Genomic DNA, 21203 nt, shown 5'->3' on the forward strand with positions numbered 1-21203 from the left:
AACGGTTGAAATTATACCTGCTGGGTTTTTAAACCGCTGTTGGGTCAACGTAAAATCGAGGAATGCACCTGTGAGTGTACACTGCTCCAAAACACACTTGTATACTCCAAACGGTCGTCACAAAACTATTGTCGTGAGAAGAATAAAACAGTCGCAATTTTTTTCAACTAAAAAACAAAATAATCAAACAACTTTAAACAAAAATTGAAAAACAGTGATTTTTATAAGGATACAGTTTTTGAGAGATATAATAAATATTTCACTGAGAATTTATCACACAAGAAAGGACAAACATTTTCTGAAACGGAAAAACAAAGCGAGTGAGTAAAACAACACAAAATTATGGGAAACGTTTTGTTTTAAAACTTGTTAAATTTATAAAAATATTTAAGATTTAATTCTTTAAAATAAATTCGTAAAAAATATAAAATTTTATTTACAACATTTATTTGAATTAATTTCTTTTATATGATTAAGATTGATTAAATGATCTATTTTAATGATTTCAATTTTGAAAAAGTTGATTATTAATTTTTTTCCTAGATTTAAATCAAGAAATTTTACATAAAATTAAAAATTGATTTTGAAATCATCACAGCAAATAATTAGTTTTCGAATCATCGGTTATAAATGTGTTTAATGTTTAATAACTTTAATGAAAAGAATTTAATTTAATGATACAATTTTAATTTAAAAATAAAAAATCAATTTAATGATAAAAATTTAATCAAAAAAAAGGAATATTAGATAATTGAAAAAATAAATTATTTTCAGATTGTCATTATGCTTTGAAATGGAGCGTATATACAGAGCTGAAGCTTTTATAACTTTAAAAACAAATGGCATTCAAAATTCCGATCCTGATATTAATGCAATAGACGATGTTAAATTTGCCAACAAACTTAAAAGTCATACAACTAAAACAGAAGAAGAGGAAGAAGAAGAAGAGGAAAATCAACAAGATGAAAAATTCATAAATAAATCACTAAATATTGAGAATATTTCATTAAATTCATTAGACACAAAAACGCACGAATCAACAGAATCATTTAATACCAGTGACTCGTCAAAGAAAGCATCAATTAACAGTTTTAATGAATATCAAGAGGAACCAGATTTTGAAACCCTCATTAAAAGTCCCGAACTTCTTGAAAGTTATTCCACACAATTAGACATCAATGATACTTCAAGTCCTATAATCGGCACATTTTCCGGTATTAAAAAATGTCTCGTCGATTTTATGGAAGAGGAGAAAATGAAAGTTCGAAAAGAATCCTACACCTCCGAAATAGATGCAGAAGATATTGTTTTTAATGAAAGCTTTCAGCAAATAACGGAAATTAAATCACTTTTTCTTTTTAATGAGAGTGAAGTGAACGAAAAAATAGTAGAAACCAGTCAAGTTCCACAAAATGTTGAAGCAAATGAAGAAATTGAAGAAAAAAACAAAAATCAAGTACAAGAAGAAAATAAAGAAAAGGAACAGAACATAATAAAAGAATACAGAGGAGAAGAAAATGAAGGTAAAGAAGAAAAAGAAGAAATTAAAATAAGAGATGAAGTTATACAAGAAAAAACAGAAAATCAGGAAAATAAATTAGAATTTAAAAAAGAAATTCTGGAAATTAACGAAAATTTTAAAACACCAAAAGTCTTTGATTTTCACAAACCAATTTCAAAATTAGATCAACCAATTTATGACGAGCCTTTTATTGGAAACTTGCACAAAAATACAAAAAATACCAAAAAATCCAATTACGATCATTCAACACTACCGAATATGAAAATTCATCGATTTTCCACCAAACAACCGCGACGATGTAACAGTTTAAAATCGATTGATGAAGGTGTCGAATTAATCGATCCAAATTTCGACGATATTTGCTATCATGGTAACAAAAATGGTTGTACAGTTGCTGTACAAAAACCAGAGGACGTCAGTCAAGAAGTATTCAAAGACAATTGGATGCAACGTTTAGAATCTTTACGACAAAAGGAAGCATTACTCAAAGACAAAGAAATTGCTCTTCAAAGTCGCGAACGACTTCTCTTTAAAAAAGAAAAAGAACTTCGCATTCTCGAACGAATGGTAAAGGATAAAATGAAACAGGCGGAATTATATTTAAAACGTTGCAAAAATTCCCAAAGTCTTGAAAATGTTTTCGACGAGAAATTCATTGACACTAAATCATCATCAGGTTCAGCGGCCTCACGAGTTGGTCAAGTTCTCAATGTTCCAAATAATAGCGGCAAACGTGTGCCATTTATGGGCGAAAATTTTTGGCTTCAAGCACCCGAATTAAAATATGAATTGTCAAAGGAAAATTTAAAAAGTTTACCACCATCGAGAGCGTCGTACGCGACACTTCCATCAGACGTGAAATATGGCAGTAAATTTAGTGCCTACAGCAGTTTTCGATGTCGACCAAAACCACGAATTTCATACGATGACTTGGATTCAACATTATCGGCCGATATTGGCGATTCATCGTTAATTGTAACATCAAGAAAATTTGATCCAATTGTCTGTCGAAAACCCGCGGCATTCACGAGATCGGCAAGTGAGAGACGACCAAAAATTGAAAGTAATAAAATTATTTCAAAGGAACAATATTTTATGGACGATAATGGAGAATTTGAGGAGGATAAAATTTTCCGTAAAGTGAGTGATAATATTTTCGCCTCACAGGACAAGGAAACGAAATTTCTTAACTATGGTGTTATTGATGATGGTAATAGTGCCAAAAGTATTGATCGTAATTATGCGAAATCCGAGGACGATGAGAAAAAATCATTAAATCTTGATAAAGCGAAAAACAAGAATACAAAAGGTTTAAAAACAAGACCCGTGTCATGGAGTGCCGAGACAGACGATTGGCTTCAACGGAAACGAGAAGCTTTTAATTTAACGCACAAAAAATGTGTCAATAACTGTGATAAAGAAAACCACGAATTAAAACCGAAAACTTCCAATTATTCAACAGTGAAGAAAAAGAGTTGGAAGGGAAAAAAATTCAGTATTTTTCGATAAAAATTCAAGCCTTGGATTTAAATTTGTATACGAATAGAATAAGACAAATTGAATTAAATTTTTAAATTATATAAATCTCCACATTTTTGTAAAGTTTTAAATAAAAAAAATCCTATTATTATTATTATTAAAATCTGAATTTTACTGTTATTTCCTTATTTTAATTTATTATAATAATTTTTGTTGATTGATTAACTAAATTCCTTTCCATTTTAAAAAGTAATTTTCTTAAAAATTCACATTAAATTTGCTTTAAAGTAAAGGTAGATGTAAAAGAACTTTTCAATTATTCTACATGTTTATTAAACATCATTGATATTAAATTTGAATCTTAAATGTATATTTTGTCAAATTATGACGAATTACCATGAGGGAGGTTCACCTGGTGCAAGTGTTCTACCGTATAGAGCGGATTTATCACGAAATCTAGACATTCTTTCCGTCTCATTTCTATCCAAATATATACCAGCAGTGAGAGTAGTACCAAAAGTACCAAACAGTATTGCATAAAATTTAATCCACATGCGTGTGTACGCTGCTCCTTCCAATCTCATTTTGAATTTTGCTTTTTTTCCACTTCTGTGTACGGTTATAATCTGCGTAGATAAAATAAAATAGAGTTGTGGGAAATACTGTCACAATAGTGTACCTCTGTAGATAGTAGCCGATACCCATCAATCTAAAAAATGAAATTACAAATCAATAATAATGATATATGCAAGGAAAACAAAACGATTTTATTAATAATAATTTATAATTTTTTTAATATCAATGAAAAAGCAATTTAATCAAATAAGATTTCGTCGATTTAATATAAATATTTAATTCTTAAACAAGACTGAAAAGTGAGGTTATGTGTGTATTATGTAATTCACTCAAGAAGTAAAATCGATATTTCTGTTTTTTGATCAAATATAAACTTCATTATTGCACAATAAATTGTAATAATATGCAGTTTAGTAGAAATATACAAGAATTTAAATAAATTAACCTTATATTATAACAAATTTTAATCATTTTTACCTTCACTTATTGTTAAATTTTTTTACTCCAAAATATGTATTTTCATAACAAAAGTATTATGCAAATTTAAATAATTCTTATACTTACTGTTATTTATCAAACTTACTATTTTAAGGAGTATTAGACTCCAAATATTTTTATTTATAGCACAATTGTCACAATAGAAACACCTACAACCTCGTAATTGATTGTCGAAAAATCCAACAAATCGATTACAATACTTGTCGGTAATAAAATTTAAACTAATTACTTTTACTCAAATTAAAATTTACTCTTTATAAAAGAAAATACAACTCTCTATCTTTGTTTTATCAATTACGTAATGTCTTTTTTTTAATTGTTAATAATAATTAATCAATTTTACACGTGAAAATGATTGACAATGAAAATGTAGTTAATTTTCTGTCCGCTAGGAGTTTGGCGCAAAAATTTAAATTTCGATCATTCATTCATTTAATTCAAATATTCGCGGCATATTCCGATTAGTTGAAAAATAAACCACGCCTATTTCGTACTGCGCATGGTCACACTATGCCTTTTGTATTTTTTAAACGACGTAAAAACGGTTTGTTTTATAAAAATTTAATATATTTTTGCATAATTAACTGACATAATGTCGCGTAATTACAGAAAATTATAAATTCTGTCCAAAAAAGGGATTTTTAAATAAAATACTTCAAGAAAGACGCATGTAAACAAAACAACAAGCAGCTAAAAACAACGCACAGGACGTTAAGAGGTTATAAAAGGTATTTTTGCCAATTTTTGCGAATTATTAAATATTTATAAATAAATGTATAAAATTTATTTCTAATGCAACATTTATTTTCATGTGTTATTATTTATTGGTACATACCTGATACATTTGTTTTTCCAGACACTTCGTCAGTACTGATTTGTCAGTGACAGCGGTGACAGCGATAGTGTCAGTACATAAAATGGCGCCATTGATGTCGGTCATTTCTTTCCTTGCATCGTTACTTTTGACACCTTTCCTTATGTTTTTACTTGCCATTATATTTCTCGCATCAATTGGAAAATCTCTTGGTGTCCGAAAAGTTTATGTAAAATTACTTTTGACACTTTTCGAGGTAAGTCATTTTTCGATCAATTTAACATTTCATTCATGAGCGTATATATATTTCTTTTTATAGTGATTTAAATTTTCAATTATATACTTGAATCTTTTTACAAAATAGAATTGTTTTATAAATGAATGGAATTTTTTCTAAATCACGTGTTATAATTAAACGTATATAAATTTTTTGGGGGTTATGTCACAATCATGTCATCTCGTAAGATTTCGTTATAATTAATTGCAACATTCTTGATTTTTATCAGTATAGATCAAATTTTTTCACTATATTGTAGACTTTTATCGTGATATTTCTTTATGACATATAATAATCAACATTATTTTACCGTCTTATTAGTAAATTTTCTCTTTCAAAAAGAACATAACCTCGATGACGTTTTAAATGACATTGTGTAAAGAATATACTAGAAAAATCTTTTTCTTTTCATTTTCAAGGGTTAAATTTGGTTATTTGACTTTTAGAATTCTTACAATGTTACGAAAGCTTGTAAAAATTGGAAAATTCTTGAACATGCTTCTGGTTAATGATAGTGAAACGATTTATTGCTGTAACTGATTTAAATTATTCACTTTTATGAATCTTTTGTAAAGTTTCCTACGAAATAAATCTTAGAAACAATATTACCTTCTTTGAAAAGTATTAATAATTCCTTTAAAAGCGAAATGATTTATTGCTGTAACAGATTTAAATTCCACTTTTATGAATCTTTTGCATAGTTTCTATAGAAATAAATCTTAAAAACAATGTTTATTTTCTTAAGAATAATAATTTTTAGCCTTCTCTCCTTTCTTTATAAAAGAAATATATTACAAGAATAAATAAATTGTAATTGATGCAAATGAAATGTAGTTGAAAAAAAATTGAATTTTAATGTTATGGAGATTAATTTATATGAAAAATTGAACTCAAAAAATTTGCTTATTATTAGAAATTGTTTTTTTAAAATTATCTTTAAATCGCTTTCATTTTATATGTTGCAAATTTTCATTATTGATTAAAAGAAAAGCAATTCACGTTTACATTATTCATAGTAAGATGTAATGCTGTTATGTGTTGCGTGTTTTTTATAAATAAATCATTTGCTTAAGTATTCTCGATTAAAAATTAAAAAGCCATAGTCGCATTTATTGCAGTTGTAAAATAGTTAATAAAACGGGTCAAATTGAAACAATGATGATCAGTGATCTTAATAAATAAGAAACCTTTTGACTTTCAAAAAATGTTATTCTCATCGATAAATTACCAATGCATATTTATAAAGATGTTTTATGAAATTGTGACACAATAACTACTAGTTTTAATGATGATATTATTTTTGCGATTATAGTGAACATTTTTTTAACAGTTTTTATACTCTTTACATACACGACATGACATTTAATTTATGTAAAGGAGAAGTACATAATCTTTTTTAGCAATTAAATTTTTCTTCGATTAAAATAGAAAAAAATTATCTTTATAATAATAAAAATTTACATATTATTTATATACGAAAATTTAGTTCGATTATATGTAATTTTAGTTCAGATATAAGAGCTTAATAATATAATAAAAAGATAACTTTCCGAAAAATTGAGATTACTTTTGATGTACTCTGAACTCTAATCGATTTAAAATTACCTTGAATTGCATAATATAGTAGAAAAACTGCAAATCACGTTCGATAGTTTCAAGTTTTGTTTTGTGGTTATATTTTTGAATGATCATGTGAATAATAATAAACAAATATACATGTAAATCTTATGTAACTTAATAATGAAAAATATTGTGCATTGCAATTTCATAATTGTCGCCAATATTTTAATTATTTTAAAGAAATTTATTACAATATTATTATAATCGTGTAGTAAAAAAAAAATAAATTTAGATTTTCGTACTTGCTTGTTTGTATATAATGTTAAATAATTATGAGATTAGCTTATCGGTGTTATGTTTGTCTGAAACAAAATGTTAGCGAATATCAGAAAGTATTTTACATTGAGTATATATAGTGTAAAGTTTAGAAAGTAGACACAACTTACATATTTATTGATAATTTTTTTGTATTTCTTTTTTATCACTTTCTTCTACATTTACATGATTAATGGAAAAGTTAGAATTTAAATAATATCTACATTTTTTGTTGATTAATAATTTAAAGTTAATCCAGAATAAGAAAAAGAAAATTATATCAAACGGATTGATTGATAAACTATGTGGAAAGTAGTATGAGCTCTTTGAACTTTTATTATGAATCCGAAGTTCATAGTCCATGATATATGTATATATTATTATTATTGTTATTATTATTATTCATCATCGATTTGTTCTTCAGATAAAGAATTACATATATAGATCACGAGATTACTTGCAGTTTAAAAATAAAACAATTCTTTTTTTAAATATTGATTATACTTTTAAATTATTTTGTTTCAAAGTATGTAATTAAAAAATATCTTCAAAATTAACATTTTAAATTTTAATCTATTTTTTATTTATTACATGTCATTTATTTTTAATTTAGAGAAAATTTATTTTGTTAAAGTAACTTTTTTTGCAGTGCTAAATAAAAGTTTATTTGTTTTCTTAATTAATTCTAGAACAAGTTTATTGACTTGGAAGTGATTAACACTTTTGATTAACGCCGATTATTGAGCTTGTTCTAATTATAGTAACTCTTGTGTCTAAATAAAGATTTAAATGGTTAAATACATTAGTGTAAACTATTTAAAAAAAGTGTTTAACGAGAGAAATACCTATATCTATTTTTTCTTTATTAAAATTAAATTATTCAGTTTCTTCGTAAATTTTATTATTGGTACAAAGTTCAGGTTTCATATTTTTTCCTTTCAGTTGCAAAGGTTAATTGAATCTAAAAGATTCAATTCTTAAATGTGTATATGTATATTACATTTTAAAAATATTTTTTTATTTTATTTAAAATATTTGTTCACTTAAAATATTTTTTAAAAAATGCAAATTTAATATATTTTATAAATTTTAAAGAATATTTAAATAAAAGTTATTATTTATCTTAAAATAAATAATTGTGTAATTCTTTTGAGTTACAATCGAATTTTAACAAGTGAATGACATTTATTAGGATTCACACGATCCAGAAAATGAGGAAACCGTGATTGTGTTTTCTGTTACATGTCACAAGTCGTTGACCGTTTAATAGAGTTTACACAATATTCATATAACGATTTTATTGTTTTGAAATATTTAATTAGAGATAATAAATTATATATTCAACTGTAGAATGTAGATAAGAAACGTAAAATTGTTCTATTGTCACTTCATTATTATATTCATTTAATGGTTGCTACTGACCTTTAAATATTTCTTTTACTCATAAATCAATTAAAATACATTTTTTATTGATAGAAATTAATGACGAAAAATTACAATATTTAAAAAATGAAAATTAATTTATTTTTAATTTGTTTAAAATATAATTTACTCAAGTTTTAAAAAAAATAAATTTATAAATTATCATTAAAATTATTAGTTTGTAATTAAAATTTTTTTTTTACAGTTTGGAAGACAAAATATTGAAATAGAAAAAAAACGAAATGGTACTTGGCATATCGAGGAAGATGACAGTGAAGATGAAGGTGGAGGGACACCGACATCACAAAATAATCACAATTCCTGCAATAGTAAACAAAAAGGTGAGAAAACAAAGAATGGAGTTGTTGGAAGTTTCGTGATTGCCCGATCCAAGGATTTGATTTTGGTACCAGAACCAGAAGTACAAAATCATAAGGAACAACTGGAGAATGAGGAGCGCAATAAAACAGATGAACAACATTTAAATACTGGCGAAAATAAAGAGGTACATTTATTGTATTCAAAATGATAAAATAAGAATTCGAATTAATTTCTAAATTTGGAAACTCATAAAAAGTTAAAAGTGTTTTTGTAATTGAAACATATACAAACAGTCGTTTCAAAATTTGAAAACTATTAAAATTTGGAACGGTTCCAAAATTGAAAAATATTGGATTAGTTTTCAAATTTGTAATATTCTTCATTTTTGAGAAATTTTTGATTATTTTATTTTTTTTACAATTTATTATTTCAATTTTTGACATTTTTTTTAAGTCATTGGAATTTCATTATTTCAGGTATCGCTGACAAGTCCAAAGTCTTTTGATACACTTAAAAGAGAATTCGAACCGGCAAGTTGCCTCGATTACATCAGAGCAGGAGTAGAGGCCATTATCGAGGACGGAGTGACTTCGAGATTCGAAGCCGAGGAATTGAAGGTGTGTTGGTCATCGTTTTGAATTCAAATTTGTATCATTATAGTCGCAATGTTTTTTTATGTAAATGATTCATATTAAAATTCTGCACGACTTGAGACTTTCATTTATATTTAACAACGTAACTTAAAAAATTCTTTCTCTTCTAGAAAAATTTGCTTAATTCATTATTTTTCTGATTACTCACAAATTCTGTTATTTTTCAGAGTTGGAATCTTTTGACAAGGACAAATAGACGTTATGAGTTTATATCATGGAAACTTACGGTTATTTGGATGTTTGGATTTTTTATGAGATACTGTTTTCTTCTTCCTTTGAGAATATTCATCTGTTTTATTGGGGTGAGTTATCCAATTAATTTTCAATTGCGATTTGATTGATAAAATTACTTTCTCATTTTTCTTTTTTCTTAAATTAAATTGAATTCTTTTTTTGTATTTAAATTAAATTTAAAAATATAGTTTAATTTAAGTAGAAGTTATAGACTAATAAGCGATAAGATTTTATAGGTATTTTTCCTTATAATATCAACTTTTTCTATTGGATTTTTGCCAAATGGTTCATTAAAACGTAAGGCGAACAATTTTGCTAATTTAGTCACATTCAGATTAGTGGCTAGATCAATGTCTAGTGTGATAACAATTCATAATGATGAGAACATGCCGAAATCTGGCGGAATTTGTGTTGCAAATCACACATCCACTTTTGATGTGGCTGTTTTGTCCACGCAAACAACTTTTTGTTTGGTAATTTGAAATCTAAAAATTTTGAACGAAGAAAATAGTAGGGATAAAAAAAGCGCTTGCAAATTGTACGTCCAAATGGGATTCATTTTTGGCTTTGTGTTTTTTGTTTCAAGCTTCATGACTCATGTCACAAATCAAACAAAATTTAACAAGTTTAGTTTAGTTTAGATTGTTAATTTTTTTGTGTATTGATAAATAATTTTTTTAGGGTTTAGTGGTTATTATATATATATATATATATATATAGAATAAATCGTAGAATATATTAAAAGTGTAGAGGGTTGTGGTTTTCAGGTAATGTGGCTGACAGTTTGTACTGCGGTGGTAGGATATGTTCCAGACGGAAGATTTAAACGTTGGTTGATCTACAGAGTTTCAATAATGTGCTTCGCTGTCCTGTCTAGTGCCCTGTCGTCAGTTATCAACTATCATAATCCTGAGAATCGACCAGTGAGAGGCATTTGTGTTGCTAATCACACATCACCCATTGACGTACTCGTTCTTATGTGTGACAATTGTTATTCGCTGGTATGTCTCATTTAAATGACTATCGTTTCCTTCCTTTCTTTTTTTTATTTTTACACTCGTGAATTTCAAATTACTGTCATTTTTTTTTTAATTTCACGCATCAATTTTAAAAATTATTCTCATTGTTTACAGCAATGCTGATTTTTATGTTGCTTTTCATTTATTTTTAATCTATGAATTTTGATTCTAATTTAATTAAATTTTTTACAATTTAAATTGGTATAATTATTATTTTTAGTGCTAAAATTTTTGTTTTATTATTTGCTTTCCTGCTTTAATTTTGAATTTATTTCAAAGGAAATTTGGGTTATTGCCTTTGCTTTTTTATCATATTCAATTTCATTAATTTGTGTTAATCTGTGTAAAACGTCTGAATTGTTTCTTTTTAATATTTGGTGCTTACTGTACATAGTGTGCTTTCAAAATTAATTGCGCTTTTTGGGGAGATTTTGAATGCTTTATTTCTCTGTTAGATAGGACAAAGGCATGGTGGTTTTCTCGGTATTTTGCAACGAGCATTGGCCCGAGCGTCGCCTCACATTTGGTTCGAACGTTCAGAAGTAAAAGATCGAGAAGCAGTGACAAGAAGGTAACATTTAAATTATCCATTTAATTTGATTTTCATTATTATTTATTTCTTTCTAAATAATAATAATAAAAAATTTAAAGATTAAAGAAGCACGTGTCCGATCCAACCAATCCACCAATACTTATTTTCCCTGAAGGAACATGTATCAATAATACTTCAGTGATGCAGTTTAAGAAAGGAAGTTTCGAAGTTGGTGGCGTTATTTATCCAGTAGCCATTAAGGTACAAAAATAAAGAAAATTTTTTAATTTTCCTTTTCATTTCCTTGAAACTCAATTGTTTTATTTATTTACAGTATGATCCAAGATTTGGAGATGCTTTTTGGAATAGTAGTCGGTATTCCATGATACAATACCTTTATATGATGATGTCTAGCTGGGCAATTGTTTGCGATGTTTGGTATCTTCCTCCAATGTACAGGAACGAGGACGAAAGTTCTATTGATTTCGCGAACAGAGTAAAATCCGTAATTGCAAGACAAGGCGGACTCGTTGATCTTCAATGGTAATATTCTTTAGTTTTATTAAATTTTTGTAGATAATTATTTCTATTTATTTATTTTCTTTTACTTTGACTAAAAACCTTTTTGAAAAATAATTAATTGACATCGGGATGTTTATTAAAGGGACGGTCAATTAAAAAGGATAAAGCCAAAGAAAGAATGGAGGGAGAAACAACAAGAAGAATTTAGTAAGAGATTAAAGGTAGAATAAGTAATTAGTGAACCTCTAGTCCAAATCTCATCACTTCACGAAACTCGAAAACTTCTTTTGTTTTATTTGCTTTTACATATTTATTATTATCACAACTGCGTCGTTTGTACAAAATATTTCTTCATAATTAACTAATACTATTTTTATTATTATTATTATTATTATTATTAACTTAAACTTTAACTGTACAGTAAGCTTCCTCAATAGTTTGAATTTTTTTCTAATTTCAATTACCCCATTTTTCATTGTTCAGTACGTATGTTAAAAAACAACTGGACTCAGAGACTTTGTACATAAAAATATGAACTTTACTTTACATAATAAGACTTTGTGAACGCATTCAAGTACCCCTAGTTAATTGTTTCGATGAATTTTCATTTAATTTACTTTCATCAGATTTTGATTATTGTTTCTTGACCAATTATTTTTATAAATAATTATTTCAAGCGATGTATGTGATATTTATGTAATGGGTGTACATATTTTTTATGTGTATAATTTAATATTGAGATAGTCATTTAGTTTACAGTTGAAAGTTTAATGAGAAAACTTGGAAAGATTTCAAAAAATACAAATTTATTTATCTTTTTTTTTTAATTCGAAATCTTTCTGAATCTTTCTAAATTTTCGGCATTAAATTTTTATCTGAGATTAAACGACTTTAAGAATAGAATATTAGTTTAACGAGAAGAAATAATTTGGCTTTAGCACAAAAGTGCTTTTTTAAATATTAAGTTGTAAATGATTTTTGAGAATCCGGTGCTTGGATTCATTTATTAACTTAGTAAGAGTAACGTCTTTGAGATTCACTGTATTTTGTGAATATTAGAAGCACTTTATGTAAATAGAGAATTATCACGTGTGTGATAGAAAAGTGTTAGTGTGACGGTATAAGAAATAATTTAAGGAATTTAGAAATATAGTTATTTATTTTTATCGAGTCCATGAAACATTTAATTAGGATTTATTGAAAGTTCTTTAACTGCATCTTCGTTACCATCGAGCCAAAAATTAAATTTCAATTTTTATCTCACTTGTTCATCATAGATTTTTTTTAAATATATCTATGAAAAATTATTCCAAATCTTACATAATCTTAAATGTCAATTAAGTATAAACGTATATTGTATTTCTTAATATGAAAGTCAAGTGTCAAAATATTAATAATGAAATAATATTTAAATGATGACGGCTTTTTCTGTGAAAAAGATTGTCGATTTTTAAATTGTTAATTAATCATTCATCTTTGTTAATTTTTGTACAACGTGCCTTTCTTTCATGTGTCATTTAAAATGTATGAGAAATTACAAAAAATCAAATATGTTTACATTAAGTTTAATCATTTTAGGAAATTAATTTATTAGAAGAATTTATTAAAAAATTGAATGTTTAAAAATGTATGAAATTAAATTAAATAAGACTAATTATAACAATATATTCCAATTTATATAAACATACAATTATTATTCTAAAAACATATTCATGTTTATAATTCTAAATATATTTTCAAATTTAATAAATTCTTTAAATTGGATAATTATTTGAAGCAAATTAACAACAAAAAAGTTCAAAATTTCTAAAAGGCTGGTTCCTTTATCTCAAAAAAGTAAAAAATAAAAAATTCTCTTTCATTAAGTGCTCGATAAATAAACAGGAATATTTTTATAAAAAGAAGTTAGTTGCAATAGAAATTACAAAAAAGAAAAAAAAATATGGTGAAAATGTTTTTCGTACTTATGTCATTTTCTAAAAAAAATGTATTATATTAAAATTTAATTTGATTTTTTCTACCTGAGTCGAGTGTTTCAAAGAAAATCGTAGAAATAAATGAATCCTTTAAACAGAGTAACAAATATCACAATAAATTTGAATGCTTTTTTTTCATTGTGAATGAATGTGTTTAATTTGAGTGTTATACAAAAGGTATAAATTATATACTCCGTCGAATTAACATTCGATTCATTGTTACTGTCGTGATATAAAAAAAATATCCTCTAATGTATGCATGGTCAACGAATAAAAGAAGGTGCTTCTTAATATAATTGATAAAGTGATTATTTATTGTTCTATTAGATATATTAATATTATACTTTTAAAAAAAAGTTTATTACGCGCCACTATTATCTGTTTACGACGCATGCTCAGTTACCGGGGATTCCCGTAGATATGTTAATTTATTTCTTTTTTTTATTAATTAATTATAACCTACTGTAGTTTTTATTAAACACAATAGGTTAATTATTTGTTTTATAGAGTGAAATTACATAGTTAATAATTTTTAATTACTTTTATTTTTAAATAAATATTAATTAATTTGTTTGTCTTCTTGAAGAGCGCCATTTTGCAGTAGCCAATGAAAGTCTTTGATCAAACGCAAGCGCAATACTACAGTCTGGGTTAGGTTAGTCACATTTTTGCAAACTTTGCAAACATGTCGAATTCACATTTGTATATGAAATCGGGCTTTATTAAAAGTCATTTAGGTAATGGAATTACTCGCTATGTGTGTCAGTTAAAAAGAGTGACTCTAAAATTTTGTAAAAATAATGGATCAAGTCGTGGCATGCGGTAAATATATACATAATGTTTGATTTATTTTGATGTATCTAACCTCAAAATTTAAAAAACCAATCTATCGGTTTTTTATATTCGGTATCCTTTTTTTTTTGCTTTGTTATTTTATAAATATAATTTTTCTACTTCTTTTAAATGGAATGGCATTAAATAATTTTTCAGAGATTTTGTAGAACACGATTTGCTTGATTATGCAAGAAATAATTCAGGAACTGTCGTTTACCTGAAACCAAGGAGACATCGTTCTCCTGTTATAGTTGCAGAATATCGTAAGTTAAATTACTGAAAATTAATTTAATTTTCATTAAAAATTCTGTTTACTTTTATGATTATTTATTTTACAGTCGATGGAAGCAGACACTGGGTTGGTTGTAGAAATTTTCATCGAGAAGAAGTCATAAAATGGATGGAACTTTTAACAACAGAAACCCACGATGGTGCGGAAAAAAGATTACGAAGACTTTGGCATACAGATTTTCCTTCGATTCAAGGACCATGGACTCCATTCACATTCAGAGATCCTGCTCTTAATTTGGCAATATATCCTGATGTAAGTTCACCCTTTTTTTTATTAAATTTTTCTTTATTTTTTAATATTAAGACTATTTTAAGCCGATTGACTCGATTTTGAATAATAAGAGAAGACAAAATTAATTTTAGTTAGTTTTCTAAAAAAAAAAGTTGCCTGCTAAAGGATGAATAGATCCTTAAATTATTACGTTAAATGTAACGTTTTTTTCATTTATAGACTGAATTGGGAGCAGCTATAAAACTCGAGCAGACAGCAACAGAGAAACTTATCGAATTGTTCAAAGCTCAAAAATTATCTGAATCTAAGGAATCAGAAAGTAGTGTTGATTCTAATGTGTAAATTTTAATTTAGTCTTTATACAAAAATTTCGTAAATTCGTTAAATAAAATACTTGTAAAATATTTTACAAAGTTTAAGATTTTAAGTTTCTAATTTCCTAATTTACTAAAAGATTTAGGTATAATATTTAAAAAGCAGTTTTTTTTTAAACATTTTTGAAATAAAATAAATAAAAACTAATTCATTTTGGAATGAAGTACACTGGGTTTCCGTCGTGGGGTCTTAAAATAAAACTAGAGATTAGTTTCATTTCTTGGGGTGTTCTTGCACTTTTAACTCGCCATTTTCTTAAAATTGATGTGAGAACAATTTTCTGTTCGGCTACGGCGAATTTTTGTCCAATGCAGTTTCTTGGTCCAGCGCTAAATGGAACATAGGCGTACGGATGACGACCTCGAGAATTTTCTGGCAAAAATCTGTCTGGATCGAATTTTTCTGGATCCGGCCAAACTTCGGGATTATGATGCAATTGGTAAATTGCCATTGAAACATTGCATCCTTTGGGAATTTTGTATCCATCTAAAAAAAATAATTTATTTATTACCATTCAATAAATTGTAATGATTTATAATAATTAATTTTTGTAATTTTACCTAGGACAATATCTTGGGTCAATCGTCGTGAAATTTGAGGTACAGATGGATGCATTCGAAGAGTTTCTTTGACAACCCGATCGAGACACTTGAGTTCTGCAACATCCTTTAAGGTGATTGGTCCCTGAGAATTACCGAAATGTCCATCTAATTCCTGATGTATTTTCTCTTGAACTTCGGGATTATTACCAAGATTGAATATCGCCCAGTTTATTGCAGCGGCCGTGGTATCGTGGCCCTTTTTAAGGAAAATATTAACAGGTATGCTTATTAATAATTAATTATTTTAATTAATTAAGTAATTATTTAATATCGATAATTAAATATTTTTTCCGAAAGTTCTTTAAATTAAAAGACTCACAGCAAACATAAACGTGTCCACTTGCTCTCTTATTTCAACTTCGGTCATAGGAACTTTTTCATTCTCATTAACGTCTAATAAAAGATCCAAAAAGGCTTTCCTTTTTCGTTTACCTAGAAATTCAACAGCATTTAAATTTATTTATTTGGTTAATTAAATTAATGTAATTTTTAAATAATTTATTTTTCTTTTATTTACCGAATTCGTCTAAATCTATTTCGTTGATCTTTTCATTAATTTTTGATAATCGGGCTAATTTTTTCTTCTTGATAATAGACATTGTGAAATCAATCATTGTTTCGAATGCAGATTTTGCTTCTTTGCCTTGTTTTGTTCGATAAAAAATCCAATCCCATTTTAACCATGGAGAATTCACTCTATCGACAGATGTCACAGCGACTCTGCAATAAATATGATAAATAGTGCATTAAATTTGTAATTATTTACAGATTAAGTTTTTAATTATAAAGTAATTATAATTAATTAATCAATTATCGATATTAAATAATATTGTATTATTAAGAAACTATGCATAATAAATTAATATATTAATTAGATTATATACTTATGAAGCGCGTTCATATAATCGGTATCATATTTTCTTTGTACGTTCATATCCACTCCCATTGCCGTTTCTAAAAATACATAAAAATATCAATTTACAAAAATTAAATGACGTTTATTGTTAATGTGGTTTATATCATTTACGCGGATCGTAAATTAATCAGTAATGGTTGCAATTATTAAATACCACAAATAATGTCAAGAGCACATCTGATAATGAGTTTGAAAATATCAATTGGCTTTCCTGGATTCTCGCGAAGTGTCTCGTCAATTATTTCCGTTAATATTTTCGATTTTTCTGACATGACCTCAGCAAATTGCTCAACTACTCCAAAATGAAATGCTGGCGTAATTAATTTTCTCTGATGAAACCATGTTTGTCCTATATATTTGAAAAAAGAATTTCGAATTTTTAAAGTTCTCAAAATATTGATTTTTTAAATATTCGTTAAATTGAATTTATAAATTTATAAATTGAAAACAATACAGTATTTTTACCAGAAGAAGTGAGAAGACCTTGACCTAACCAGATATTGAGATTGTCGTAGAAAAAGGATTTTTTTATATTTTCTGTACTCGGGAAAATGATCTTTAAGAAAAACAATTAAAACATATTCATTTCATGAGAAACAATTGTTCAATAATTTAATTTTATACTTTATTTTTCACATTTACTTTTATTGTTCGATTATTAATTAGATATTAAATATTTAATTATTATTCTTAATTATCCCTACATGTGGAAATAGAAAGTTGAAAATTTAACATTAAAAAATTTATTTTACCTCCATGTGCCGAGGATTGTATATGTGAATTATAGCTTCATTGAGATGTAAAATATTCATCATGAATCCTTTTCTATATTTCGCAATCAAATTGCTAAACCATTTGAAACGATCTATTTAAGAGAAACAATCAATAATTTGTCAATTTTATTTAAATTCGAAATTCGCTTTATTGTTATAGTTAAATTAATTAATTATTTTTTAAAATTAAATAAAGGCTAAAAATTGAGTTATTCAGGTTCAAATTTCCACTTTTACGTGGGATTATGTTAAAAGTTTAAAATTTCAACATGAATAGCTGGAGAACGTACTTAAATAATAAGATGTGAAATTATCGTTCTCTTCCCATCTTATTATGTAATATAATACCTGTGTAGGAAAAGCAAAACCACATGTAAATTTACTTATTATAGTTTCAAGAATTGTTAATTATTAATTAATTATTTATTAATCAATTAATTTTGTTTACCTTCATGCTTAATTTTTTTGATTTGAAGAGAAACTGTCGGTAAAGGATATCTAGCTGGACCAGGAAGTTTATTAATATCCGTACAAAACTTGAAAAACTTAAACACCTGGATGAGAATTCTCATTAATGCTATGACAATCACTGTCGTTATAAACACCATAAACGTTGTCATTTTATTTAAAAAAAATTAATTTTAATATTCAATTAAATAAGAATTCATAAAAAAATTTTTTTTTTTTTCACCACCGAGGATTTTTGTTTATGTTGATAAATTTTATTACATAGTTTTTATTATAAGTGGATCCAGATTTTCTTGAAGTCAATGATTAATGTTGATATATGTACGGGTTCATATACAGGAATGAAGAAAACTGGTTTGTTCTCTATGATTATATCTTATAAGTATGAACACTGACGTATCAATGTCGTTAAAGAAGGGAGGTTGTATTGCATTGTCATTAAAAAATATTTTTGTAAATTGTAATCATAAAGAAACATTTAGTCTAAATATATACTTATCACAATAATATCATTACTGTTATGAAGATATTTTTAATATATTTCCTTATAAATGAAAGTTATTTTTTTATTTTTATTTATTTACTTTTTAAAATCAATGTTAATTAATTGTACGTCAAATTTATTTTTTATTTAATTACTTATAGATTATAATTCCTTAATTATACTTTTTTACACGGGATATATTGTTGAATTTTTTAGAACAACGATCATGGTTTAATTTCGACAATAGTAAAATTCACAAAAATTGCAATTTAAATATACTTGAGGATTCTTATTATTTACTAGTGAAATTATCCAGCTTATATACTATGTATTCCGGTAGTTAAATTTTTCCAACAACCACATTTATTTCTACTATATACTTAATTATTGTCTTAAGTAATAAATTGTTGCTTGACATTTCCACAATGGTGATAATCGAACGAAATTGAATTTTACTTCCTTATTTTGTAGATATTCCAAAGTATTTATAATGTATAGAATTTTTAATATTTAGAATATAGTAGAATAGTAAATAAAAATATTAATAAAAAAATTTTTAATTTTAAAAACTAAAGTAAATTAAGTGTGTAAAAAAATTTACAAGAAATTGAATGCCAAATTTTGATAACCTATTGGTTATCAAAATTTGTACATTGATAAAAAAACATTGTAAAAACATTGATAGTAATTTTGAATACATTACTGCTTTATGTGATAGATTTCAACAGAGTACACACAATGAAAAATATTGCCGAGTCATTTAGATCCGTTTATCAGTAATGTTATTCTGTATTAGAAAAGAATAGAACTTCTATTACCTATTCAAAAAAATATTTTAAAATTTAGTCACATTTTAAAATTTTTATAATGATAAACAATTTTTTTAAATCTAGATTTATTGTCAAATCTATTTGTAGTAATTATAAATATTAAGTGTACATTTGAAAAATGTTATTAATAGTTATAACAATATTTATTTTTAGTTTTTTCACAATAATTTAGTTTCATTAAAAAAAAATATTAATTTTTTTATTTGTTTCAGATTTCAAAGTAAATTAATCCTTGTCAAACCATCGAGGTTCAATTACATTACATTTAATCGGAGGTTTTGGAATTGGAACTATTGAAGGTAAAGATTTTGGCAAAAATTCTCCTGGCCATAGATGAATGGAATCCATGAACATTAAACTAATTAAAATTCCGTGCATCAAAGGTCCGAGAATTCTTAATAATTTACTACGCTTCGCTTTTTGAGGCCAAATAAAGATTAGTCGAGGAGGACCTAATAAATAAATAAATTTATATAGAAAGAAAACATGAATTATCTATTTAAAAAATAATACATAAATAAATAATGAGTAACGAGTAATTAAGTAAATAATGAATAAATTTATCAAATAAAAATTAAAACATATAATTAAATATAAATAAAGATAAAAACAAAAATATAAGGAAACAAAAAATAAAAAATAAATAAGTGTAAAAATAGTTATGAAGATAAAGAAAAATAGAACAATACTTTTTTTAAAAAAATACAGATAAAGTAACCTGCAAATTTTCTGGCATTGGAAGAAGCTACATGATAAGAATTAACTCCGGCAGGAACACTAAAATTTCCATCGATAAAGGATTTTTTTTTACGGTATCTATAAACTCGACTTCTGGTATTATTATTCCTAAATTTTATTTTTTCAAAAATATCCTTTGATTGATCAACATTAATTAGCCCACTTTCAAGACTTTCTTGAAAAGTTAAAGTTGTAGTTAGAAGTGAACTGGAATCATCAATGAAACTATCACTTCCTGGTTGAACCAAAGATGTTTCTTCAATTTTTCCGATCCTAAAAAAAATATATATTTTTTTTATTTTCAAACGAAATTTTATCATTATTAAAAAAAATATATTTTTTTTTTAAAGTCAACTTACTTTGAAATATTTTGACACGTAAAACCATTTTTCACAGTTTTAAGCTCCAGATTTTAAATTTGAGATTTTTTTTAGCGTCATTGATAAATTTTTATTGTTGTTTTAAAAATTATTTCTCTCCAGTCAATTTTTTAATCGACATTTTTTCCTTTATTTAAAAATTGTCATAAAAAGCTGTCAATTCTGACAATTTAATTCCGTAAACCAATAAAGAATCAGAAAAATAAAAGAATCATCAAATGGAATGTTTTCTCAATGTGAATGCTGTAGAAGTCAATTTGAAAATTGAACTTTGTTGTTTGAAATGAAAAATTATATCAATATATCTCGCAAATTCATGATGATTAGTTAATTAATTTAAAAGAATAACTGAAAGCCATTAGAAAATAAACAAAGAAATAATTGTTTATGAATAAATATGCAAATTAAACAATATTTACTTCGAAATTATTTTTTAAAAAAATGTTATAATTGAATTAATATTAATATTTAATAAGTAAAAAAATTACAAAAAAACATTAAATTTTTTAAAATTAATATTAGTATCTAAAATACAGTTAAAAATAATAAAAAAAAAATTA

General features: G+C 25.8%; 5 protein-coding genes and 2 long non-coding RNA genes across 10 annotated transcripts; 4 read left to right on the top strand and 3 right to left on the bottom strand.

Moving 5' to 3' along the window:
- The first annotated feature begins 47 nt into the window (after positions 1-47).
- Positions 48-3177, top strand: LOC127290727 (DNA ligase 1-like). The gene is made up of 2 exons (XM_051319496.1): positions 48-320; positions 775-3177. Exon 2 carries the CDS (start codon positions 794-796, stop codon positions 3029-3031), a length of 2238 nt encoding a protein of 745 aa, XP_051175453.1. The 5' UTR covers positions 48-320; positions 775-793; the 3' UTR covers positions 3032-3177.
- A 133-nt stretch (positions 3178-3310) lies between these two features.
- Positions 3311-4444, bottom strand: LOC127290737 (uncharacterized). 2 transcript variants are annotated; one of them, XM_051319510.1, is made up of 2 exons: positions 4142-4444; positions 3311-3710 (listed from the first exon to the last, which is right to left on the bottom strand). In XM_051319510.1, the coding sequence occupies exon 2, from the start codon at positions 3583-3585 to the stop codon at positions 3394-3396; it is 192 nt and encodes a 63-aa protein (XP_051175467.1). In that variant the 5' UTR covers positions 3586-3710; positions 4142-4444; the 3' UTR covers positions 3311-3393. The 2 variants fall into 2 exon arrangements, with proteins under 2 accessions (XP_051175467.1, XP_051175466.1); XM_051319509.1 differs by having other exon boundaries at positions 4161-4443.
- Positions 4445-4596: 152 nt separating this feature from the next.
- LOC127290731 (glycerol-3-phosphate acyltransferase 3) lies at positions 4597-14016 on the top strand. Of its 2 annotated transcripts, none has more exons than XM_051319501.1 (10): positions 4597-4803; positions 4932-5145; positions 8669-8968; positions 9261-9401; positions 9605-9739; positions 9908-10144; positions 11146-11261; positions 11342-11483; positions 11557-11765; positions 11887-14016. In XM_051319501.1, the coding sequence occupies exons 2-10, from the start codon at positions 4993-4995 to the stop codon at positions 11972-11974; spliced, it is 1521 nt and encodes a 506-aa protein (XP_051175458.1). In that variant the 5' UTR covers positions 4597-4803; positions 4932-4992; the 3' UTR covers positions 11975-14016. The 2 variants fall into 2 exon arrangements, with proteins under 2 accessions (XP_051175458.1, XP_051175459.1); XM_051319502.1 differs by lacking the exon at positions 9908-10144 and adding an exon at positions 10439-10672.
- Positions 14017-14366: 350 nt separating this feature from the next.
- Positions 14367-15481, top strand: LOC127290735 (39S ribosomal protein L43, mitochondrial). The gene is made up of 4 exons (XM_051319507.1): positions 14367-14542; positions 14711-14817; positions 14893-15098; positions 15297-15481. Exons 1-4 carry the CDS (start codon positions 14406-14408, stop codon positions 15417-15419), a joined length of 573 nt encoding a protein of 190 aa, XP_051175464.1. The 5' UTR covers positions 14367-14405; the 3' UTR covers positions 15420-15481.
- LOC127290730 (cytochrome P450 4C1-like) lies at positions 15403-18570 on the bottom strand. The gene is made up of 9 exons (XM_051319500.1): positions 18192-18570; positions 17723-17835; positions 17436-17526; positions 17125-17319; positions 16939-17008; positions 16572-16774; positions 16374-16486; positions 16013-16250; positions 15403-15938 (listed from the first exon to the last, which is right to left on the bottom strand). Exons 1-9 carry the CDS (start codon positions 18361-18363, stop codon positions 15601-15603), a joined length of 1533 nt encoding a protein of 510 aa, XP_051175457.1. The 5' UTR covers positions 18364-18570; the 3' UTR covers positions 15403-15600.
- On the top strand, positions 16139-20337 carry LOC127290741 (uncharacterized). 2 transcript variants are annotated; one of them, XR_007844471.1, is made up of 3 exons: positions 16139-16273; positions 19738-19824; positions 20234-20337. It is a non-coding gene; the product is annotated as an uncharacterized LOC127290741 (long non-coding RNA). The 2 variants fall into 2 exon arrangements; XR_007844470.1 differs by lacking the exon at positions 16139-16273 and adding an exon at positions 19573-19645.
- On the bottom strand, positions 19632-20905 carry LOC127290740 (uncharacterized). Its single transcript, XR_007844469.1, has 3 exons — positions 20623-20905; positions 20244-20536; positions 19632-19977 (listed from the first exon to the last, which is right to left on the bottom strand). It is a non-coding gene; the product is annotated as an uncharacterized LOC127290740 (long non-coding RNA).
- Between the last annotated feature and the right edge of the window lie 298 nt (positions 20906-21203).

This window comes from Leptopilina boulardi, unplaced genomic scaffold (genome assembly GCF_019393585.1).
Source record: "Leptopilina boulardi isolate dan_hultmark-lab unplaced genomic scaffold, ZJU_Lbou_2.1 LbouV2_80, whole genome shotgun sequence".
NCBI classification, from domain to species: domain Eukaryota; kingdom Metazoa; phylum Arthropoda; class Insecta; order Hymenoptera; family Figitidae; genus Leptopilina; species Leptopilina boulardi.